The sequence below is a fragment of the Rhipicephalus sanguineus genome, chromosome 1, assembly GCF_013339695.2.
Source record: "Rhipicephalus sanguineus isolate Rsan-2018 chromosome 1, BIME_Rsan_1.4, whole genome shotgun sequence".
NCBI lineage: Eukaryota > Metazoa > Arthropoda > Arachnida > Ixodida > Ixodidae > Rhipicephalus > Rhipicephalus sanguineus.
The window spans coordinates 290,437,574-290,463,901 of NC_051176.1; the positions used below are offsets into that span (position 1 = coordinate 290,437,574).

At 46.9% G+C, this 26,328-nt stretch overlaps 1 protein-coding gene across 2 annotated transcripts in view; it reads right to left on the minus strand.

Annotated features, from left to right (window-relative positions):
- Positions 1-20,116: 20,116 nt before the first annotated feature.
- LOC119379248 (cyclin-dependent kinase 14) overlaps positions 20,117-26,328 on the minus strand; it is a 150,646-nt gene continuing 144,434 nt past the window's right edge. For both annotated transcript variants that reach the window (XM_037648493.2, XM_049411915.1), the window contains 2 exons: positions 24,646-24,736; positions 20,117-22,232 (listed from right to left, as the gene is read on the minus strand). In XM_037648493.2, coding sequence (XP_037504421.1) covers positions 22,135-22,232; positions 24,646-24,736 — 189 coding nt within the window. In that variant the 3' untranslated portion in view covers positions 20,117-22,134. The remainder of the gene's footprint in view (positions 22,233-24,645; positions 24,737-26,328) is intronic.

Consider the following 26,328-nt stretch of genomic DNA (forward strand, 5'->3'; position numbering starts at 1 on the left):
ACGGAATAAATAAAGGACGGAAGACTCTGACGCCTGAGAGCCCCTGCTCAGCTGTAGCCTCCTCCACAATGCAAGAGCGCAAGGTATCAAAGCGTTGCACAGGATCTACGGTCCGTCGTGGTGAGGCACGGAAGACGATCTTCACTGCAGAAGCTGGGGATACTTCTAAATCTCATAATCTAATTTTTTGACAGTTGTGTCGAACGAAAACTTCGTCATAGTTGGTTTGCCACTGCGCTGCCGGCAGTGAACGCTCACAAAAGTGTGTGTGGGGGGGGGGGGGGGGGGCTCAGGGCCAGCGCCCCCCTTGCCCCCCCCCGGTAGATACGCCTATGCTGCCAGCCTCACTACGTATAACATTCGAATTTTTTGCTATCGCATTCATTGCTTCGTCCTTGCGGTGAAACTGTGACTTTTTTCTTTTCTTTCGCGGGGGGGGGGGGGGGTTAGGGTATGCACGTCTGTATTGGATGATGATGCCCACACTGCAGATGACCAACGCGGCCTCCATTTCTCGCTAAAATTTGCGCAACTGAGAAAATTTTGAAGCTGGTCGGGAGTTTTTGCGCAGCGCGGCGCAATTTCAACAAATTTCACGGTTTTGGCTCAGCTTGGCGCAAAAATAAAGAATTGTATCAAATTGGCGCAATCGGCGCAGCTGTTGCACTCCTGCGGTGCATATGAGAAGTGCCACTGCATGGCTGCACATATTCTCACTCTTGCATGCTCTCGGGAAAAAAAAAGAAGTTGACTCAGATGGCAGTCGTAAAAGCAAATCGAAGCTCGTCTATATACCTCAGTAACGAAGGCACTGGAGAATTAAGCCTTAAATGATAACACAGGTGTCATTGCCCGGGTGTAGGAAAAAACGTCCCCGGAATATACGTCCCCGGAAGATACGTCCCCTGAATAAACGTCCCCGGAAGAAACGTCCCCGCTGGCATGGCTCTCTAGGAAAAATGTCCCCAAGTGAAAAATTTACCGAAAAACGAATCCTGTGCGAACTCACTTGACAAAACAGTGCATTCTTTATTCAACCTTTCGCAAATTTTCGGCCACATTGTGTTCGAAAAAGAATGAATGTAATACCGAATCGTATGTAAAATAGCCCTCAGGAAATCTTCAATTTTCGTAGTCCCGGCAGTATAGTCCTCACACAGGTTGCGAACACACTGCTGCATGGCCATGACCGCTGATTCTTCTGTGGGAGTGCACCGACTGGAGACTGGGTCATCTTTCTTTTTATTGTTACGGTGGCTACTTCCGAGCGCAAGGCGCCAGACCCTTACAAAAATACATTTAGACACTCTATAGACTAAACACATTTTTAGACCATCTATAGACTGTCTAACTCTGTTTTTGTAAGGGGAGGCCCTCCACACTGTTGGGCGGCTGTGGTGCGCGATGCTTCCCAGCCTTCTGTTCCAGGCCTCCGCATGATTTTTCGTCCTGTGTCCTCCATCAACAGTGGCCGAGTAGGCGTTCCACATAGCAGTAAACTTGAATTTCATTGAACTGCGATCTTCGCGCGGATCTTTCTTTTCTTTTTTTTTTTTTGCAGTGAGAAATGAACACTTGGCGTCTTAAAGGCGCAACGTTTGAGAGCCCCCGTATGGGGACGTTTTTTCCGACAATGCAAATGGGGACATTTTTTCCAGGGACATTTTTTCCGGGGACGTTTATTCAGGGGACGTTTCTTCCGGGGACATTTATTCCGGGGACGTTTTTTCCGGAACCCGTCATTGCCCACCACCAATCCAAAAGGCAAGAAGAAAGTGTATTTTTCTTTATTTCGTTGTCACAATGTTTCTTTAAACTATGCTTGATGTTCGTTTTAGACATAGAGTTGAAAAAAAAAATGAAAGTAAAATTTTAGAGATATCAATATCGTGTGCCAGAATGACCCATTCGCGGCTGAGTTTTGCAAATAGGCGAACATGACTTGTACGAGAACTCACAATGACAGCTGAGCAAAATGAGGCAATAATTTAATTTTCTTGAATACCATTGGGGGAGGCGGCCCTCCGCAGCTCCCTCCTGGCTGACCAGCTCTGGGCCGTCCAGCAGGCCCGCGGAGCGGCCGGGACTATACACGCGCTATCCGCACACCCGCTCAGCGCCTGACGGGACACCTGCCGCCCACAAACGGAGGAGGAAAAACCGGAACGAGGCCAATCGTCGCACACGGGGTACCGGTTTTTCCTCCTCCGTTTGCGGGCGGCAGGTGTCCCGCCACGTGCGGAGCGGGTGTGCGGATAGCGCGTGTATAGTCCGACGGTCCCGACGTGAGAGCCGCCCGCTGCGCGCTGACGCGCGCCTTGCAGGCCCCAAATAAAGTTTTTCAACCAACCAACCAACCATTCTTCACTGTAGTTCCATGTCGTAGACACAGGTAGACATCAGAGCGCTAACAACTGAAGAGACGCACAACGGCTGAAAAGAAAGAAGGCACGAAAACTTATCTGCGCATGCCCATCCAACAGTCGAACCTATCAATCCGGCACGCGTGGCGGTCTACGTGGAAGATAACTGTTAAGGCATTTGATTTCATCTTTATGCAAGTTAATCGACGGTTGGCTCACGCATGCGCTACCACTATTCTCGATATGCCATGCTTCAATCATCAGGCGCGTTTCTTCATTTCTATGCCGGTACAACACTGCGCATTCATCAAGTTTTGGCGTACACTTACAATCTCGACAATGTAAGGATAGATTAGAAGGTGAGCCTCCTGTTAGCGATCTCTTATGTTCTAATAATCTCTGGTTGATGCATCGGCCCGTCTGTCCTACGTAGAAGCGGCCGCAGCTAAAAGGGATCTTATACACCACACTCGTACGACAATCAGTGAATTTGTTGGTGTGTTTCACGAAACAAATATCGGTCCGCTTCTTGTCTTTTACTCCCTCATTCTTCCTCTGCACAGCGGCACAAATCTTACCTAGCTTATTGGCAGCCGTGAAAACAACATTAACGCCGTATCTAGTTCCTACTTTCTTTAGCCTGTGAGATACGCGATGAATGTACGGTATACCTCCGACACGTTTCTTTCTATCGCTTTGTCACGCCCTGTCTTTTTAGAATGAATACTTACCAACTAGCTCAGCTCTCTGTTATTCAGAGCGCTCGTTTTTTCACATGATTAATTTGGAACTATTGTAGCTCATCAGCTTCATTTCGGCGGGCACCGTGGTTGTCGACTGCAACTTATCGGCACCCGTGCGTTGTCCAGGCCTCAAAAACGATAAAGACCCTCGACGCGCGAGCCGACCCATACTGACAAGCGACCTCTGCAGGCATGAAATATTTATTACTGATAATTGGCGATTCAAATCAGTGTATTATTTGACTATTTAATGTTACCATATAGAACTTATTGGAAAAATCCGCCCCCTACTCGGCCAATCCCCTGCATTGGGTATGAGCCGTGGTCTACAACACGATCAGTAGCGACAGCTTATGAGTAATAGTCCCTTGTCTAGCTACATGGGGAAGAAGACTGGGCCTTCTCAGCTGCGGATGACTGAGTTGTCGTTGTTGTTGGAATAATCAAACCATGGCTCACACTCATTCCGGGGGATCGCCGGGATCGACCATTAATCGGATGGTTATAAAAAATTCATTATAAGATAATTTATAGATTTTAAATTGCGAAATAAATATGAAGTGTCTGCTGCAAGCATGTAAAAAACGCCTGGCCTGCGTCGAACACGCAGCACAGTCACAGCGAAAGCTGGAAGAGCGGTTTTTCTAGAGCCCGTTCTAAACTCTCTTGGAGCAACTAATACTTGCAAGGTATACCCACTACGCCATAAATCATCATAATTATTGTGAGGTAGAGGAGCACCCACTATGCCATTATTCGTAATCCTGCGGTGAAGTGAGGTACCCGCTACACATCTGTAAGGCATTATGTGCACTTTGTTGAGGTTGTGGCTGATGACGAAGAATTATGGCTGAGCCCTTTGTAATGGGTTGGAAGCTTTATACGACCACCTGATTCCTTGCCTGACATGACGCTGTACAGGGTCTTTTTGCAAATGAGTTTCAAGCACCAGCGTGGCTCCGTGGTAGAAACTCGACTGCCACGCAGAGGGTCCGGGTTCAAATCCCATCCGATCCTGGATGTTTCGCGTTTGATGAGGCATTTAAGGCTTTCGCCTTAAAAACAACCAGACGTCACATAATGCTAATTGCGTAACGAGTGGGTCGCTTAATGCTTCCAACTAGGGGTGTGCAAATAGTGAAATTCCATCTCGAATCGAATAGTGGACATCAGCAGACGTGGTAGAGGGCAGAGGCGCAGGGACGTACAACAGTGCCTCAACACTAAAGAGTCACACTGTCCCTAATGCGTGCCCCCATGACGACTCCAAGGCGAAAGCCAGGGTCTTTTTCCTCTCGATCAGTCCGCCTTTTTCACGACGCCCCTGCACATGCGCTCTCCCCTAGCGGAAAAGTAGCGAAACGTCTCTTCATCTCGGAGGCTTTGCTTCTGGCAATACCGGTTCTCCCGGCCCCTACCAAAACGGCAGAGGGCAGCACAGGAAAATGAAAGAGGTGGGCGCAACATGACGTCACCTAGACTCAAAAAGCCAACCTCCTCCGACACTCCATTTCCTCTTTCTGAGGCTTCTCTGTGCGAGCATTCTCGCAGTGCTTCTAGAGTATCGTATGCTCATGCGCTGATCTGCCTGGAAGATGGAGATCTGCTTCAAACCGAGCTTCCGTGGAAGTGTCCCAAAGTGCGTTCAACGGGGGACCACATGATACAACAAACTTCATATTCCTTTTAGCGAACCTGTATATGGGCCTTCCGTTTGTACGCCGCCGAAAACCCCTTACTGCACCCTCTCGCATTTAGGGAGCAGTGAAAAACTCGCGGGGTTCCTTTGCATTCGCCTACGACGACTTGAAGGCAAAAGCCATGTTCTTCTTTTTCTTCAAACTCGATGTACTGATCCTCCCTCGCTCCTCTCAGAAAGCTTTCTGTACCTAACGTGGTTTTGCACCGTCAAAGAGCACACGTAAAGTCCCTGTCACACCTTCCTATCTCCAAACATGTTAATAACCTTGGCCACCCCTTCCACACATTTTCTGCTGTGGTACTTCAATCCAATTTCAAAACACACTATGACCGGGAGGCCCGTGACTCGTACCTAATCCACAAGTTTAACAGTGTCTCTGGTGGCATAAATGAAAGCGTTGGCCGACTATCGTGTATGGCCTGCAACGAACTTGAAAAATCCAATTCCGCAGGCAACTAAGTGACCGATGCCCAAAAAACTCATGTGTATGTTCGGAATGCAGAATTTGAAGAATGCATATTCCTTTCATTTCTGTAGTGTACGTGATTACGGGTAGTGGTGTAGAAAGTAACATATTTCCTTCATTAATTTTATTTTCGTCATTTCATTATCATTCCTTTGTGAATCTGCGTGCGTGCTCCTTCCTCCGTGTATACAGATGATGTAACCTTGTAACCCTTTGGCGGTCGCTTGAACATCGGTTGTTGATTTCTATGCGTACGTGTGTGTATATATATGTATGTGTGTGCGTGATTATATATGTATATATACACGGATATATGTATGTGTATACGTGTGTGTGCATCTTATATATAATGGCTCATTTGTTGAAGGAAATGTCTGACGTACTCCCTCATTCCGCCTATCCTTCATCCTGGCAAAAAGAATTGCTTGGCGCGATACAAACACGGCACACAAGGAAGGTACACAAGGAACAAACACTAGGTAATTTTTGTCAGTATGCACCAACTAGGCCCCCAAAAAGTCCTATTATATCCTGCATCTGTTCTCAATATTGCGCACCGGCGAGCCGCATCTGTGACTTTGCGGGCGGTCCTTGATGAGTGCGGCCAGCGCCTGCAAGGCCTCCGAGGTAAGCGGTCGACTTCAATAGCCACACCGAACCCCATCCCTCAGGTGCACGGGTGGGCAAACGACTTTCGGCGCGCTTCTACAAGATAACACGCTGAACAAAGACACACACGCTGTGCGTTGACATCCGGCATCCGTGATCATATTTCCCTTTCATCCCGAAGTGTATGGATATCCCCTTTTAACGCGGCGATCGCGTTCTTGCCTTTGTCACTCGTTAACATTTTTTTTTCCCGAACCACACACGTAGCCCTGTTTCTTTCGCCCTGTCTATGGGGAACCAGCGCTGGAGTTTCCGCGGACAGGGTGTGCCGCCCTGCCGGGCACGGCCGGAAACACTCGGGCATACAAACAAATACGAGTGGCTGCTAACATGAACCGTGCCCCCGTGCGCGTTCATGAAACGAGGAAAAAGAAGCGTCGAGACCGGCGGTATTGTTGTATTCACAAATGCCACAATCAAAAATGTCTTTAATAACTGAAAAAAACTTGTCCAGAGCATAGTTGACTCCCGTCGGCTTTGCTTTCCACCGATGCACATGGGTTGGCGCTCTGGAAAACATCACAAATCTTTTATTTGAAAATGGCCTTGAAAAAGGTAAAGAAAGCACATGACAGCTTAGGTTGCGTAAGCATCGCGCCGTACATTACACACACCGTATTTGCTCGACTGTAACATGACCACGATTGTAACACCGGGGTGACATTTCATTACGTCCAGGAAGAAAAAATAGAATTTCGGTATTCGATTGTAACGCGAGGGTCGACTTTAGGTTGCAAAAATCTAGAAAAAAAAAAGCTCGCGTTACATTCTAGTAAAACGGTATTATACGTCACTGTCTAGTGCACAGCTCTAGACCGGTTACAAATCCATGACCGCTAAAGAACCGTGTTGTCTACGCATGTTCCATTGCTGATCACACACTGCATGTCAAACTCAGAACCACCACGAAGTCAATTACCACTAGGTCCCTCAAAGGCATTTTTTTAAGTATCAGGCTTAGACGACGGCCGATCGCAAGTTTGCAAACGGTCTGCGGACGATGGCCAGTCGACGTCGTTAAAGCACGAGACCTGCGACATGTTTGTATTTCCGCTAACACCACTGATGTCCGCTTTACACCGGCCTTTTTACATTTATTTCACGCTTGACCGTCAGCTTCAAAAACGTTTTTTTAAATACTGCGATACGAGAATTGAGTGGGCACATGCAAGCCGTTAAAAACACCGTGAAGGAAAGCGCAGCGAAACAGCTTCTGCAATATAGTGCGAGAGCTGTAACTACAGATTACGTAAATGTGACATGCTCGCTCAAAACAGCTGTCACTCACTGGGCTGAACGTTCTCAGTGCTGCCTGAGGCTCTAATTTTATTTCAAAGTGGGCGCACAACGAGCACAATGCACATACCGTCGAGCTTGCTAGCGCAGTTTGAACACACTTACCTGTAAGTTTACATCGTACGGTGCTTGACACTTTGGCGAAAGGTCACAATCGCTGTCTCTGCGAAAAACAGCTTCTTCCACGTCATAGACATACTTCGCATTGGACAGCTTCCGTCCTTTCGACAGCACACTCTCGCGAAGGTACCCGTCCGCACACATCACATCACTGAAACCGCAGCGGATAATAATCGGTGGCATCGCTGCTCGCCCGCTGCGCCACAGCGCAGCGAAGTGTCCCGATCTTCGCTAGTCTTGAGCGTTACAAAGCACCAACAAAACGACGCACATCGAGCAAAAGCCGCGGTAGTGTCGAATGACGTTCAGCATGCGTTTGAACGTGCCACGAGGTATGTGAGGGCACGTTGAAACGTGCCGTCGTACGCCTCGCGGCGGCTCTGTATTACTAGATGTTTCTCGGCTAGCTCGCCAGGGCGGCGCAGCTTGTACATTTTAGGCGCGCCACCTGGACAGCGCTGGCTACCCATTTGCTATTTATTTCTTGTTTGTTTGTGTGTTCTGACCCCGCCTCTTGTCAAGTTCTAACAAATTGCGACACTGTATGTCAGTATGTATGTCTCTCCCTCTCTCACTTTCTTTTCTTTTTTGCTCTTGTTCTGGCCCCTCCCCTTGTCCCGTTCCAATGAATCGCGACGGTGTGTGCATCTATGTCTGTATTGCGAGAATCTGTACTGAAACCCGAACGCAATGTCATAATGTCATCTTTGATAAAGGCCGGTCCCCAGCTGAAAGCTCAGAATAAATGTTACGTTTTTCACTGTGACTTTCCCATACATGCATGCATACATACATACATACATACATACATACATACATACATACATACATACATACAGTCGAACCCGCATATATCGAAGTCGCTAAAAAACGGGAATTAGTTCGATATATCGAATAATTCATATAAACCTTTTAAAGAATTTACCGTATTTTCGCTGCGCGAGGTAGCTTTATGGCAATGTTTGACGATAATGCAATAAAGGCGGCTTACGGCAATACGCGGCTATTTTTTTTTATTTTTCCGCGGTTTGTAGTTGGGGCTACGGGTTATATGCAGGCGCGGCTTGTAGGCGATAAAATACGGTATCGATGCAAAGAGCGACTGAACATCTCTTAATACGCAGCTGGGCGTGCTCGGGCTCCGGAAGCCGCTAGTCCGCCAAGGGCCTAATGTTGGCGTTGGTTTTCAATATGATACTCGGCGTACCTCTTGGGATTCTGTACGCAGCGGTGACTTGACTTCTTTTTTGTACGTTCGACTGTGTTGATATTATCGCCAGCTTTGCGGAAAAAACAGCCAGGTTTTTCTGTTTTACGGCAGCCATTACGTTAAAAAAGGGAGCTGAGCTGCGAGCGGCGACCTCGCACGACTGCCGCGACAAGGAATCACGGGAGAAAGCGCGCGACAGCATCCGACAGTTAGTTTCTACTCGCTCTGCGTGGCGCCCTCCTAATCCCACTTCTCCCTCTCCCAAATGCATGCGGGAAAGTCCCCTTCCGTGAGAAAAAAAAAAAAAAATGGCGCAGCTTGCACACAGTCGCGCCTAGCTGGTCCTGGCTAGGTGCCCACCATCTATGCTGTGACCCGAGTTTTAGCTGGTTACGGAAATACGGTACGCAAATACGCTACCGTATGACGACACCGCTCCTCCTTTCCAGGTCGTCGACCTTTTTCAAAAATTACTGTGGGGTTGTCACGCCTCACTGTTACCCTGCAGCCTACACATTGTTAACGAGACACCTGTCGTTTGGAGTGCGCATTGTCACTGGAAGGAGGAGGAGGAGAGGTTGAGGAAAGGAAAAGGCGCTGGAACGGGGATCGGCAAAAGCACAACCAGCGGGAAAGGAGGAAAGCCACCGCACTGCCTTACCGTATTTCCGTAACTTGTTAAAACTCTATTGACAACCACCCATTTGTATACTATACTATACTCATATGCGTGCGCAGGGTTCCTCTTCAGGGGGGGCGAAGGTAAACTTTAGGCGAAGGTTCATCGCGTCGCCCCCTCTCCCTATTAAGTCAATGTATGGGGCAGACTTTGCACCCCCCTCTTCTTAGGTGACTGGGGGGGGGGCGCTCCCCCCCCCCCCCCCCGTGCGCATGCACGCCTATGACTACATTACACATGGCTAGAGTGGGCTAGAGTGTACTAGAACAGGGGAGCGCCCGGAACGAGCTTCGAAAAGTGAAGCCCAAACAGGGTCAATCCTCTTGCTGCGCTGCGATCGGTAGTAGAGGAGTGCACGGGCTCCGGGTAGCCCGAAAGCCCGAGCCCGACCCGGCCCGCGGGCCGGGCTCGGGCGGGCCGACGTATTTTCACCTCGGGCCCGGGCTGGGCTCGGGCTACTTGGAGTTTTATCAAGCCGGGCTCGGGCCCGGCGCCAAGCCCGACTCAAGCCCGAAATATAGAGAATGAGCGGGAATTGTTTTCCAGCACGCATGCAGCGCCTTTCCCGCGACCGCGCTTTACCATAGAATAAAGAACCAGTTTAGAGAAGGGAAACTGTAGCCTTGACAACGGTACGAAAGATAAGCAGCGGTAGCAACTACCGAAGGCACCCAAGAGATGGCGCTGCGTAAACAGGAAGCGGAAAACAAAATTTATTGTTTATTTAGGTAGAAAAAAGCAAATGGCTGCCTTTTTTATTCCGTACCTGGTGCGTATGCGCATACGCAGGTGCCTCGGCTGGTTTTTTATTCTATCCTTTTTAAACAGAACTGGACGAAAGAGGCCGGGACTCATGTAAGGCTACGGAGGTCTCGTTATCTTTCGCCCGCTTGTTTTGAGCGCGTCGATGCGCCGAGCAGCATGCCAAAGCGCCCTTCGGAACGCAGTACCTGTGCGTACGAAGGTTACATGGAACCGAAAGGCATACATTGGCAACTGGCACCAGTAAGAACAATTCACGAGTGAGTAGAAGAAACGATAATCTTTATTGACAGTGAGCAAGCGGTAAAAGGCCCTTGTTCAGACATCGTGAGCTCGTAAACGACTAGCCTTCGCGGTACTTCAAAGAGACAAAACAAATTAGATGACGTTTGTTGCCCGTTTTAACCGTCAGCTAGCGCTCACAATAACCAACTTGTATTGTAGGACAGGCGTAAAGCATCAGCATTTTTTTTTGCTACAGTTTTTAGTACTTGCTTTCAACGAGTACGCCTGAAGACCCCCGGGTTTGTTGTTATTACAACGTATTGCGGTCAGGCTGAGAATACCAAGCAGTTTCACGCAAAATCACATTATAGGCACCCGTCACTGACCAGAGGGCGCGATGGAGCTCTTATCGAACGCCTGAGTGTTGAGGGCACCAGCCGCCAGGGATACCAAGAAAATGAAACGCTCGCTGGACACATCGACGCGCTCAAGTGTCTCCCTTCTGGGCGCCTCTTTCAACGAACGCTTCCTACGTGCGTTCGTAATCACCTCAGGGATGTTGCCACCGCCTTCAATGCAGCACAAACGCGTTTAGAACGCGCTCTTTTCAGGCTGTGCCAAGGCAGCAGAAACGCTACAAACGCGTTTCAAACTCACTGCATTGAGGCGATGGCAAGTCACGTTCAAGTCAAGGAGCGTTTCTGACATAGAGGATGCGGAGGATAGACACTCGATTTTGCTGCGTCCACTCGCTAGGCTGTGTTTTCTGGCGCTACCATCGTATCTCGGAAACTGCATTGCAGGGTGCCTATAGTGGATGCCTACAGAATGGCAGAAAACATGAGCATTTTAACACGTGATACCGATGAAACAACCCATAAATGGGATATATGCAAGGCCTCAAAGAAGTGCAGAAATACAGAGAAGGGAGAAACGATTTTCTATACCGGTCATTCTCTTATTGTGACATCGCCGCTGAAAAGTAGGCTTCATCAACAGTCTGGCCAAGTCGTGCTCATGCCATCGCATAATTCACTCGTTCATTTGAGGCCACCAGACCTTGCAAGTACAAGTGAAATAGCAGCTTTGTCCACGCGTGTTAGCATACAACTCAAAAGCGAGAACAGTGAAGTGTGATATGCTAACGAGGTCACAAAGCAGAAAGAAAAACGCTGAGCTTGAAAGTACGTGTACCTGCCATCGTCGAGGAACCTGTGGAAACTGACGCCTTCGCTGGTATCGCAGCTCCTGCGGCACCATACAGTAGCACACCGACTGCCCACCATAATTGCAATATGATTACATCGGTGAATTAAAGAACTTTCATGCGTATTTTAGACAACATTAACGATAGAATTCGCAAGAAAACGGGGAGCAACAAACCAGCTGCCAACCATCGGACGATAACTGCGCATATTCTGCGCATTATCTGCGGCACCCGAGAGCCCGAGACGCAGCGGGGCACTTTTTGCGCTTCGTCACTGGTCACAGCGACGGTTCGCTTGCTCGCTACCGCGCGCTGGCCGTCAGCGGTGAGCGACAAGGCAGAGATGTTTTCAATCACTAAACAACAAATTTACTCATCATTCAAACATTACTTTCAGTTACACAAGAAAAAGCACTTTTATGCGGCAATGATAGCTGTATTTCTCTTAAATATTGCTTTTATTACGGCGCCTCTGGCGGATTTTTTGGCGTTGCCGAGGGCAGATTTGAACGGAGTCACTATGGTTTGTTTGTTAGCTGCGACGGGGTCGATTTTTTCGCCCCCCATCGGCGATGGCTAGAACTTGAGACTTTCCGAGGCCTGGCTTTACCGCTTTTCCTTTCCATTGCAGTGTGGAGCGACAGTGGGAAGAATGTAGCAGTTACAAAAGACGAGCTCTCCGATTATCTCTCTATGGAATCGCCCTCCTGTCCATCTGAAGTTTAGGTCTTCTGGAAAAACAAGCATCAGAGATATCCCAAGCTTGCCAGGCTGGCAAAAAATATATTAGCAATTCCGGCGACGAGTGCACGCAGAGAACGTTTCAGTTCGGCGGGCTACATAATGCAAAAGCTCCGCACTTCGTTGAAGCCGGAATCGTTGGACTGCTCGCTGTTTTCGCACGACAATTTGTAATCTGTGTAATAGAGGCTGTTCGTCGTGTGTCGTTTGATTATATTTGATATGCTCAATAAAATGCCAAATTACCGGAAAACGATGTTTTGTTTTCGCAGCGAGCCTTCAAGAAGTCGGGCCGGGCCGGGCCCGGGATTGTATTTTCGTACGTCGGGCCGGGCCGGGCGGGCTCACAGGCCTTTGCCGTCGGGCTCGGGCGGGCCTTCGACAAAGTCAGCGGGCCCGGGCCGGGCTCGGGCACGGAAATACGGCCCGTGCACAGCTCTAATCGGTAGTCTGCAATGTCTCGTCGCGCGGCTCCTCCGAAATGGTGCAGTGGTAGAATGCCCGCTTCCCACTCAAAAGGCCCGGGGTCGAATCGCAGCTGCAGATGTTGGGTTTTTATTCTTAGCGTCACCTTTTGTAGCTGTATTGGTTTTCCTTTGTTTCTTAAAACTAGCTTAAGTTGCTACGTCTTGGTTCAAAAAGTAACGCAAAATGTGAAGTAAAATAGAAGAAATTTGAGAGCGAGCGCAGTTATTTGCAGAGCCACCGCCCGGGATTGAACAAAAACGTATAGTATGGCCTCCAAGATTTTCGCGAAGACGATACTCGAAACAAGATTTCACATTTTACGTTACTTTTTGTAGCAATACGTAGCAAAAGAAGCTAGTTTTAAGAACGAAAGTAAAAAAACCAACACAGCTGTAAAAGGTGACAGTAAGAATAAAAACCCACCATCTATAACTGCGATTCGAACCCGGGCTTTTTGAGTGGGAAGCGGGCATTCTACCCCTGCACCACTTTGCCGGAGCCGCGCGCAAATCTTAAACGACGACACATTGCAGACTACCGATCGCAGCGCTGCAGGTGGATTGACCGTTTGTGCTTCACTTTCTGTACGTTGGTGCTGCGGCCGTTCCGAACACTCCCGTGTTCTAGTACACTCTACACATGGCTATGCTTGCTCTTTGTTCCATCTTTTTTTTTATTGTCTGTCTACTTTCCTTCCCTTTCTTTCTCTCTCTTTCTATCTTCTTTGCTCTTTCTTCCCTTTCTATTTCTCTCTCTGTACTCGTTCTGCCCTCTTTCTCACATCACGTAACAAGAACCAATTATTGTTTAAAAAAAAGTGGTTCATTTCAACTAAATGAAACCAGTGATGATTTGCCATTATCTAGCGCTTGTTAGGGTACGGGATGGCGGGGGTGTTTGATCAAACTTGGCTCCCCCTAATAGAGAACTGGAAAACTGCGCACGCCAATGCCACTAGCGTTTTTTTTCGCGATAGATACCCACACATCAAGCGGAACGAAATTATAATTTTTAGAGGGACTTAGTTCTTTGTTAGAACTTAATTAATCCAACAGACAATTAGGCCAAGGAAAGCATACGGGACGTGCAGTGTAGTAATTATGACGTCAACTTAAATCATAATTACACCACAGTTACAGACAACGTCCCCTATGCTTTCCTTGGCCTTATTGTCTGTCGGATTCATTTCGCTGTGCCGAACAAATAAAGCAGGCCATACAGTACTGAGATTTCTCGTAATAAGATGTTGAGCCGACGGGTAAACTGAAGTATTGTATACCTTTTACAATGACGGATCTTACCGTCACGCGTGCTTGTGCTACGGCCCACTGACGATGGTCGGCCTGTCTTACCTTTTGTATCAGCCGCTTATTCTCGCAAAGCAGCACATTAACGCGAAGAAAGCCCACCAGCGCTGGCCTCTTCAAAAGCCAGTCGACACCGCGATCCACGTGTTCTGTATCCGCTGGGAAATGAGACACGACACACGGGACGGGCAAGATACGGTGACCAGCCACTGTGTATTTGACCACATACTGGATATGTGAAACATGAAGCATACAGCATAAGAATCCCCCCTCCCTCCCCTACGAGTTCGCTGCTGTCAAGGAACAAAACAGCCAGATGGTAAACAGATGGTAAACGAGCAACATGACTTAAAACGACGAGTTCTCTCCACAGGGTATACATAGTATAATATATACTTCATCGCACACACAGCACTGTGCTGAAAGGAGTGCCACGACCCTTAAATAGCGGGACAAGCACGCCGTTATCACAACGTAACATCTTTTCAGACCAATGAGCAGATCCATTACACTCCAACCAATACGCAATGAGCAAATGTGCACGGGGAATGAAAGGTGCCGTATGCAACGAGCGCGGCCATTCAGGTTGCCTTGAACACGGGGCTACCGAGGCCCTCGCTGCTTCTTGAACGATTCGCGTCGCTGCACTGGCTACACCAGCGGCAGAAAATGAAAGACAAAAGCCTGCGGAAACTATACACATTCTTTACGGTTCCCGCAAAACAACTCGTGCGATATCCTGCAGACCGCTGCTCTAACCTACGGCGATTTATACCACGCCGCACCTAGCTGGAAAACCTCACCAACCAAAATTCGTTTAAAGCAGAACGCGATTTGTACTCGAGTTTACAACACCGGACTAAAGCCCTGCACGCTACAGGTATATACGACGCACGTGGTCCACGATTTATTTTCACGCGTAGCTGGTACGAAGGCTTTACACAAACGCAATTTTCATAAAGCCAACAGTGACGGAGATGAGCTTTTTACGAGCTGTTCATAAATGCCTCGTTAAAAATAAAATGGAGGGGGGGCGGCTTCTAAATTTACATCCAGTGCTTCATTTAACACAAATTATCCCAAGTGACGAAAACGGGAGATATACGCCAGATATCCAGGACAATGCAGACCCCACGTGACACACAACCTAGCCGTGGCTTTTGCCGTTGCCTCTGGTGAACGCCATAACACTTACAAAAGATTACATAATAGATGTCGAGCCACAGCTCGGACCCGTTGCGCCGTAGGTCAAGGCAACATGAAGCACACCGAAGTACGGCTACCATAAAACGAGCGGACTACATGTCGCCGCAATGAACACAACAAATTTGTTAGCCCGGGGTGCCTCCCGAACACGGAAAGTCACATCGGCCTGTTTGACAGCCTTGCTCACGGCACCGAGGCATTCACTTTTTGAGCATTCACTTTTTTTTTTTTTTTCTTCTCCAAGAATGACCGTATTCTTTTCGCGCGCGGCTCGAAAGGTCGCGGCAAGTGCTCAACACTCGAGGCCACAACAAGCACTACAAGCCGACATCAAGTGGGCTCAACGAGGGCACCGCAACTCGTTACAAGCGCTCTACATACTAAGCACAAGAATACAGGTTTCAGGCGCTCGCGGGAAACAGTATCTCAATAACAGCGGAGTGTAGGAAACTTCAGTTTACAGCAGGGTAGGCTAAGTTGGACGCACGGCAAACGCGACGGCCTCATCGTGTAGACCGTGGTATTCCAGCAACCAGTATTTCACGACCCCAAGTTTGTCCAGGACCGTTCTATCCCGCCAAGCTTGACGTGCTCGTGTGTGACCCAATGTATAAGGTCGACCACTTTCCCTACTAGAACACGAGATTCAACCACGAAAGGTGCCCAGGAGAATCAAAATGGCAGCCAGCTGCTGTGGAAAGCTCCGTAACAGCTATGTCATAAACCACTCCGATGAAGGGCCGTGTTTGAGAAGTATATGGTCAACATTATACATGGTCAGCGCCCGCATTTTCTCGAACGAACACCCATCCACAAAGCCACTATAGGTTCAAACGTGCGACAGCGCGTAACGTATCATAAGTCCAGCTCAAAATGTTACTGAATGTCATATGAACAGCAATATGAACAGTGCACCTAGTTTTACAGTTGGTCACTTTCGCCGCAAAAGCTCCACATCCCGCAGACAAGGACGGTTGCAATGCTTGCGCCACAGCTGGCTTTGACAAGGTGCCGAATTTGAAAATATATGTCGGGGTACAGTGTCCAGCATCCCAGGACTCGCACATCGAGTTACAACAGATGTCGGTAATGGTCCCACTTCGACCTCTGCCCCAGGGCGAAGAAAAAAATGAATGCAGCTCGCGACTGCGTCGGATCTTTCCACGGACTTAACGCTCGCGCTAGCGGTATATAGCTGCGACTTCCCGTTCTGCCTCTCTCTCGATCCATACAGCCATATCCTACCTCTACGCTGTCTGCACATGCCAACAGGTCCTATAGAAATTGTTGTTGCGAAGTTTTTGAATACACCGATCATCGTCGCAGTGCCCATGCGACGAAGCGTCAACAAGGGGGACAGAGAGAGAGGAAAAAATACTGCTGAACCCCTCAGCCGAAGAACGGACACTGAAGAGAAAAACTATTTTTCTCAAACGAGAAAATTATACTTTCACAATAGCGAAATCGTCACTCTTAAGGCGAGAAAACACGCAAAGGGAAAATACGGGTGGCGACGACGCCTCGAAGTTGCCGCGCCAGCTCGCCGTGACGTCATAGATTTGGACGGCGTCTCCTAGGGCCTACGTAATCGTTTGTCGCTAAAAATGATTCCCGTAGTGTCCGAAGGGACACAAAGACTTAACATCGCAAGTTTCAGAAACCTTCATTGAACCAAGGTGACCAAAATACGCAATAAGAGATTCGTTACGTCACACCAACGTTGATGTGATAAGGTTTCAGAGCGAAATTCAAGCATGAAAGTTACCCCTTTATTGCTTCTTCTAATAATTAACATATTACGGCACTCACAGAATAATTTATGTCTAAACTGATTTCACGTTTCACTTTAGTATCCCTTTAAAGCAGAAGCTGCGAACTTCGCCCAATTATTTTCTGTTAATGCTGCCATCGCTGCTGACAGAGGCATACGGGGCACACGCCACCGAATAAAGGAAAGTTGAGCAATTATATGCACACGCGAGTGGGATTTGCTAAGGGGACATATTTTTGGAACTAACTTGACGCGTGAGGACAGCATGCTGGATCATTTCACCGGAAACGTGGCCCAAGATGCGCCGATACCATGCATGTCAACGCCAAGCGTGTTTCGCCACGTTTCGCTGCAGCGGCAAGATCGCGTCACTGTATCGACATCACGCGTTGCCTATGTGACCATAGGTGTTACGCTTTTATTCCTCAACATATAGGGTCAATCTCAAGAAGACCGCATAGATAACGCTGATAATTGGCTACCGAGTCGCATCGGAAATCTTGTACCTCCCGTGAAATGGGAAAACCGTTCTTCATTGCGTATTTTGCTGCTTAGACGGCGGGCGATGGGCAGGGCGGGGGCAGCGCGAAGAGGCTTTACTAGGCAGTTCGGCCTAAGGCAGGCAAGCAAGGTGCCGCCAAGTAAGGCGATGACGTACTTTTTGTTGCATCCCTGTCACAACAGCCTGCAAGAAGCCTCGACAATAACCGCTTCTGTGGCAAATGAGAGAGAGAGAGAGAGAAAAAGACCGGACTAGAGACAAAGTGCACGTAGCGCGGCGCCAAGGCAATGACAACACCCAATGGAAGCGGTATGTCCAAGACGTGCACGAAAGTGAATAGTAGTAAAATGACGGGCAAAGCAGCATGAGAAAATGGCCGGTTTTTTATGAACGATCTTTCGCGAGTACGCCTCGTTACACTGGACGGTCGACGGAATGATTATGGAGGACAAGTTTCACCAACAGCAGCTCAAAATGAAAGTTAGCATGAAAGAAAAGATAATTACATATATGGCCTTCGTAAGATAAGATGTGTCGACTTATCAGATGGCCTGCGACATCGGGCCTGTTCCGGGAAGTGGTAATAAAAGCGTTACTCTACGTCTTACATTTAATAGCCAGATTATCCTAGACTCCTTGTCATATGCGCCTGTTTTGAGAAATGTGGAAATTGACAGCTGCGTGCAGTGTCCGGAGAAACTAGCAGTTGTTCCGTGTACGAATACAACCGATGAGCGAAGCTCCTTAGAAATGGGACGCAAACGACTAAGCGCCTGATCTCGCTACTGGCTTTCATGAAGGCGGTAGAGTGGGGAGCGGGTGGGGAGAGCGTCTGCTGCGCTCGGTGGCAGCAACGACTGAGCGAGTGATTGTGCGGCGCGCGCAGCGCAGGGAGAGGGGAGCGAGCAGTGATGCGGCGGGGAGCTTCGACGGCGGCGACGGAACGCCGCGCGCGGCGTTTCGTTGTCTTTTTGCGCCGGCGCTGGGTGGGGAGAGCGTCTGCTACTACCTTCGACAAAGCGCCCGTAGTGCGCTAGAATGATGGTTGTCATTTCACAACCTACGATAAAGGTGGTGAAAGTGAAGACGACCATTATAACCAGTTCTGCACAGAGCTTATTTCTTTTAACCTCGAATTTCTGGTGCGCTAGAACCGAACCGCTCAAGGCCTAAACATTTTCTCTTAAATCACCGGCCACTGCAACCTAAAGCAATGCTTAAGAGAAGGGAGCTTCGACGGCGATGGCGGGCCTAAGGAGCTGCGTTCCTAAAAAAACTATCATAACCATAGGCGTGCGCACGGGGGAGGGGCAGCCCTCCCTGTCACCTGAGGGGGGGGGGGGCGCAAAATCTGCCTCGTACATAGTAGGAGGGGGGCGCTGCGATGAACCTTCGCCCCCCCCCCCCCCCGATGGGGAACCCTGTGCACGCCTATGATCATAACAGCGTACTATGATAGTTTTTAACCACAGTATACAGATCAGGCTGACTGAGACTGGATAGACACCACTTCTGTGTACGCACATTTTACAACAGTCTGACCTTTCTACCGAATTATAGGCATGTACAGTTTGGTTAGGTGCACATTGTACTTGCTTGCACTCCCCTGCTTGCAGGGGCGTAGCCAGAAATTTTTTCCGGGGGGGGGGGGGTTCAACCATACTTTATGTATGTTCGTGCGTTTGTATGTGTGCGTGCCTATATACGCAAGCAAAATTGAAAAATTTCGGGGGGGGGTTTGAACCCCCCCCCAACCCCCCCTTGGCTACGCCCCTGCCTGCTTGGAATGTACTTTTTAACCTTTCAGAAACATTGCACATACCCTGATCTAGCCCCAAGAATAACTCCCCTCCCTTACTGCTGCTTCAGTGTTTGACAGACAATTCAATATGTCCAGGTTCAAAACAGCTTTGAATGTGTACTACATTAATGGAAAATATGAAGCACCTTGTGATCCTACATAAGTCTTCAATTTTTCGGCAACCATACTAATATCCATTGCAGGATGAAGGCCTCCGAATGATCTCCAAATTACCCTGTTATGCATGAGCCGATTCCATTTTGTGCATGCAAATTTTTTTAATTTCATCAACCCACCTAACCCTCTGCCATCCACAGCTCCATTTCTCGTCCTTGGTACCCACTACGTACCTCTGATTCACTTTTAGTTATCTGTCCTTCGCATTGCATGACCTGCCCAGGACCATTTTCCTTTGCTCGATGTCAACTTGGACACCAGCTACACCCGTTTGCTTTCTGATACAATCTGCTGTTTTCATTTTTTCTTTGCTCGATGTCAACTAGGACACCATCTACACCCATTTGTTTTCTGATACACTCTGCTGTCTTCTTATCTCTTAATGTTACACCTATTGTTTAAGCTTTAGGATGCAGGTTTGATTTTAGGCTAATACCGCTGCATTTCGATGGGGCGAAATGCAAGAAAACCCAATTTATGCGCACCTTAAAGAACCCCAGGTGATCAAATTAACCTTCAGCCCCCCACTACACCGCATTTCATAATCATGTCATGGTTATCTCTTCACCTACTTCTTTAAGTGAAGGGACAAGTAACCTTCATACCTAGCGTTCAGCCTTACATATCTAAATATTAACAAAGAAGTGACACGAAGTATGGTATGCCCCTTTTTACACACCCAATGCTTACCCTTGCAGTCTTTAAATTTGTACCATGTAGGCACAGTTAGGCTAACCACCCAAAACACTCTACGAATGTAATGCTGTCCAAGTGTGCAAATGCATGGGTGTTCGATTGAGAGCGATGCCACTAGCAAATGCAATCATGCTGCTTTGCTCTAGTGTCATGAAGCAGTTCGTAGGCTCCACAAACTGGATACAGCACACATAGAATGGCAATGAGCAGAATTTGAAATGCACATACACACACATGTGCATAGAAAACCCAGAAAGTTGCACGGACGGCACAGATAGAGAGAAAAAAAAAAGCAGCCCCATATAAAAGATTCGATCGATTTGCTCTCTGAGGACAGATTGGCAAGCGAGCTTATAAGGTGGGGACGGCTGTGCAGTGATGTAGAAAAACACTCGGGCTGGTGACACCAACAGGGTGTGCACTACTATGCTGACAATCGGCTAACTGCAAATGTGCTTCACTGACCAGATAAAATGAAGTATGATGGAGCTTCAATAAGCAAATTAATGTGAGGAACACAGGGAGAACACCCAAGAGCTGAACTCTCAATGCGTCAACTCTGTTGTTTGCTTGTTGTTGCAGGATCTGCATTATGAAATTGCCACTTAACAGAAAAGAAAAAAAAAAAGCCTGAGCACACAAAAAATGCCAGGCATTAGGCAAGAGATTCGAGCAAAAAAAATGTACAAGAACTGCCAGCAGCGTAAAGATTAATCCTCAAATACTGAATTAAGCAATTGTGGGACCAAATTGATGAACGATTTACATCACAACTAACAAAATGATTTTAACACAGAACTGAAACTTCTATGCAATATCAACAGGTTGCCCTTTTTACCACTGATGCAAACTGAGTGGAAAGCAAGTTCCTGTTATGTTCTTGCACTGGATGTGTGAACTGCCATAAAAACTATCAGAATAATGAAAACTGCACGTCTAATGGCTGCCAGTCTGCTCTATGAATTTTTCCTTTGCTCGGATTTTTCCGTCCATCTTTCTAAGCTCTTTTATCATGCTTATAAACACATATATTCCACATAGTCTGTATGTAACTCTGAAAAATGAGCCTGATAATACAGCTAACTGTGCCAAGTGATTTTCTAGTAAATGTTCTAGACCCCACGTTAACCTTATGAGAGTGAAATGTCACCAAATTTCTTAGCTCACATGACAATTTTTGAACACTGCAAAGCTGAGCACCCCATCCCTCACTAGTGGCAGATCTCAAAAATTTCCCTGAGGCAGTGCCTTATCTGAACTTCATGGTACTCAGTCTTGATTTTGGAATATGCATGACAAAGCCACAGAAACAGCCTTAAATCCAGACTTTAGCACCAAGGACTTAGATATGAGGGGGAAAACAGACAAAAAACATAAGAGCCATGCTGTTTGCACCAACGCCCAACACAGAATAGCCTGCGTATCAGAAAAGATGACAGAAAGCTTTTTTCTTTCTTTTTTGTGCTCAGTGATGACAGAAACAGCAATGGTTGATAAACTTCAGGCTCACTCATGACAACAAGCATAGAGTAAGTGGGACGCACACAAAGCTGGTAACTACTACACATTTGTTGCCCTGCAGTTGGCAGGAAGTGATGTTTACTGCATGATGTAAACACTTATCTGATCACCTCAGACATCCCACAACAGGAAGAGAAGTGGGTGATTCGTCAGCTTGCACTAACAACACAAACACATGCTCACACATCAAAACACACTCGGCACACAATCACACAAATGCACACACATTGGCGAGCCTCGGCAGTCTTTAAATAAGTTACCTCTTTAAAAATGTTTTCAGCAGGCAATCAACAAGACCACGATGACACTCATATAAACTTTTGAGTTCAGTGGACGAGCTGTCTCTGCTTCTCTGTTTGCCCCGTCCGGTTGGCAGGAATGAAAAAAGCGCTCCAGGGATAAACCTGTCAACGTTTCAACAAAGTGACCCAAGGGCGTGACTATTGTTGTGCCGACGCCCAGGTGGTGGAGACTGGGTGCCTATGGGGACATACTATCACAGCTAACATCGCAGTTTGGCCGCTGCCTTGATCACAGACATGGGGAGATTGTAAGTCTCTGGACTAAGTTTGCAACCAGGAACTGTAAATATAGAGGCCTCTGTGGAAAGAAGGATGGGAAGGGAAAGAAAACAAAACAGATGCCATGTCAGTAACATAGGAGTTCATTTTCACATACAATAAATCTACACAGTAACCCTCCCGGGATATTGCAAAGACCTGTTCTTACAAGCTTCAAGTACATTTCTATATTGAGTATGTTCAAACTAGAGCACTACATGGAGTCACATAAGCAAAAGTTGGGTTGGACCCTGCCTGGCCTAGGGGCACAGTCAGGTCTGCACATGCTGCTATTTGATCGTAAAATAACAGCGCAAAATAACAGTGCAAGCACATCAAAACGCACACTACAAAAAATTCAGCCATATAAAAATTTCAGGAAATTATAACCTCTACATTGCTCAGAAAGTTGAGGCAGAAAAGCCCCAACACAGCTGCGGTACATTGCAAAGACTAGCCTACAGTCGCAGCAGAAAAAGATAAGCACAAGTTACTGGTGGCCAGAGCAGCAAAATTGCGAGACATAACACTGTTTTTCCCGAGCACACCCATAGCGAGAGTGCCAAGCACATTCCATTTTTTCCAAAGCAGGGGTGGCTGGCAGAAAGCACTCCAACAAACAGCTTTTTTGGGGCAACTGCGATAAAGATATGGTTGCTTGCAACTCCAGTGAAAAAAACAAAACGGAAATTATGTGCACAGCTACGTTTGCCAATAAGGAATGCACAAGAGTTTATTTAGGATGTGGGCTTTCGGATGGGCCAACAGCAAGATGGGCTGCTTTCAGCTGGCCATCCCTGCTTTGGGAAATGAAATGTGTTTGGCACTCTCGCTATCGGTGTGCTCGGGAGCAACAGGGACGCATGTCGCAGTTTTGCTGCTCCGGCCACCAGTCACTCATGCTAATATTTTTCCATTGCAACTGCACATTACTGGTGCACATAGGTCACTGGGAAAATGTGCTCAGTGGTCCTGTTTGTACACTATACGCCCAACTTTCGCGTCTTAAAAATAATGAATAACTCTTTGGTCAATGTTGTTCTCCAGATTTAATTATTAAGACCTCGTATTCCTAGAGGGTGCTTATGGTGAGAGACAGCTACTCATATATGTTCAAATGGAGGTGGTACAAATTTTAGCAGCCCTACCTGTCAACAAGAATAAGCATGTTAAAAACACACACTTGTGTCTGCGTTTGCACGCCCTGGCTTTTCAACACGAATACCTACGCACTAGCTCAGCTCTCTGTTATTCAAGGAATAAGCACATTAGCTAAGTTGGAGTGAACAAAAGGAAAATTTTTAGAGCTGGCAACACAACACAAAGTTGGAACAAAATGATGAGTTAATCAGCTATTTGCAAACCAATGGCATTTGCACACCAATGGTAACAGCGTGGTGGAAGACTCGCTACAAAAAAATTCCCTGAGCTTTTTTTTTTCAGTTAATAATAATATCTGGGGTTTTACGTCCCAAAAGCACGATATGATTATGAGAGACGCTGTAGTGGAAGGCTCCGGAAATTTTGACCATCTGGTGTTCTGTAACGTAAACCTAAATCGAAGTACATGGGACTGTACCATTTCGCCTCCATCGAAATGCAATCGCCGCGGCCGGGATCGAACCCACAACCTTCGGGTCAGCAGCCGAGCACCGTAACAGCTATACCACCGCGGCAAACCTTTTTTTTTTCCAGTTGTCAAAAGTATCCATTGCATAGCAGCCGTAAGAGGAACAAATGAGAGTCATGACAAGTGTAATCATTTAAGTGCAAAAGCAAATATGAAACAATTTTAAATGAGTTCTTAAAGCAATAAAGTGGCAGCAAATAAATTTTGGAATATTCATCCATCCAGGCCAGAAAAAGTGGCTTCTGCAGTGCTCTAGTAGTTCAAACTCTCAATGTACTTACATCATGAAAACATCTTTTTGAGCCCCTAATTGCCTGTAGGGAATTATGGGCTCATTAGGATTTTCATGATGTACTTACATCATGAAAACATCTTTTTGAGCCCCTAATTGCCTGTAGGGATTTAGAAAGGTATTAAGTCTATGGGTTCCAATGAAATCTTGGGGCCCTTAACATGCTTTTTGTGTGCACTAAGATGCATGCCCCTCTCCCAAACCTCCTTCACCCCTTCCTCATCTAACTTTGTTCCAGAAAGGGACCATATTGCAATAAATTACAAGCCTTTTTACTGCCAATCTGTATTCCTTGCATATTTTAATGAACATATTACTGAGGAATTAGCCATATGCACACGATGTTCCTCAGCATGGTCTGAGAGTTGGTGGTGCTTTCAGAAGCAGGCATGTATGGGCACTTTATCTTACATAGCTTCTGAATGAGACCAACAGCTGAACATACATTGTCTACTTTATTAACCGTCTTCACGTGACCTCATTTCTCAACAAATAAAACTTTCAATATGTGATAACAATTATAGTACTCACGGTCAGGGAGATCGTACACCTTGGGAGGCATGTCTGCAAAATAGCTGTGCCGCATAGCATCCACAGCTGAGATCCTGTTGTGTGGCTGAAGCTAAAATTGTGGGAAAACAGTAATAATGACAAGTATAATCAGAAAGAACTTTGAAAGGCACTAGCACAGCAACAACGAACTGTGACAGTTTCCTAGTCAGAACAGACTTCGATTACATAGTACAGTGAAACTTCACTCGAACGAACTTCAAGCAACCATAAGAAAAAGTTGGTTAAAGCGAAAGTTCGCTGAACATTTAGCTATGTTGCAACAAGTTATCAGGAGCTAAAAAAATATCAGTTGTTGAAATGAAATTTGAACCCTTTTATTTGCAACGCTGCTTATTTGAATCTAAATTTCCGCTTATTTAGCATGTTTTGAAAAATGTGGTAATCTTTTGCTGCTCTTGTGCACTTAGGACTGCAGGCACAACACTCTGCTCGGCAGTGAAGGACTTCACTTTTTCGAAGTACATCAGTGCTTCTTCAGCTAATAATAATAATAATATCTGGGGTTTAACGTCCCAAAACCACGATATGATTATGAGAGACGCCGTAGTGGAGGGCTCCGGAAATTTCGACCACCTGGGGTTCTTTAACGTGCACCTAAATCTAAGTACACGGGCCTCAAACATTAGTGCTTCTTCAGCTGAAATTCTTGGTGCTTCCTCTACAAGGGTTACTTCTTCCTCCTCCACTTCTTCCTGAAGTAGGGTGTTCGCTACAATCTCTTCTGTAGACAGAATGGTGCATGTCTCAACGTGAGAGTCACAGGTTACATAGTCCTCAAAAGGCAAAGCGCTGTCTGTACCCAGTCTTTCAGACCATTTCTGATCAATATGACGTGAGAGGCATTGGATGGTGTCAAAAAATATGTTCGTAGAACTGAAATGCGCTCTGCACTAATTTCGTTAAACTGAAATGCGTTAGCATGGGGTCCAATGGCACTTCGGCAGGGGATCTTAAAAAAAGTTCATAGAACTCAATAGTTCGTTTAACTCACATTCGTTCAAGTGGTACTTTACTGTATACACAAATACCAACTATAATGAAATTAAAGCACTTCCAGCTCATGAACAAAGCATGAGCTTACAATTTCATCAAAGAAAACTTTCTATATCCTGGTAGAACCCTATAAGATGACCTTGTTAACCAGTATCTTATTTAGCTACGTTGAAATGCCCCTAGAAGCTTTGGAGACAATTAATTGGAGACCAGCCTGTCACACTGCATGTTGTGAGTGTAAAGAGCAACAGTGCACAGGTGCATGCAGTCACAGTGCCCAAATCCTAATTGGAATGGTTCAATAAACATCATCATTAGCAGCATTTGTTAGAAGTGCCTAGACTTGCTGGTTGACAATGCTCCAGCAAAATCTAGCACCTCATGCACACTTGTAGAAACATGGGTGGCCACAATATATGCTGCAGTGACTGCAAGCACAAAGAAGAAAAGAAGAATGCCCTTTCCTGGCAATATATCAAATTTGGTGGTAAGAATTACATAATCGCCCACAGTTCGATATTTCTACATGCGATCTTGAAGGAGATATTTAAACTGTTTCACAGCAGCATTCGCAATTCAAAATATTCTAATTAAATGTACACTGGCTTGTTTACATACGGTGTTCTCTGATGTAAATAGAGAAAAAAA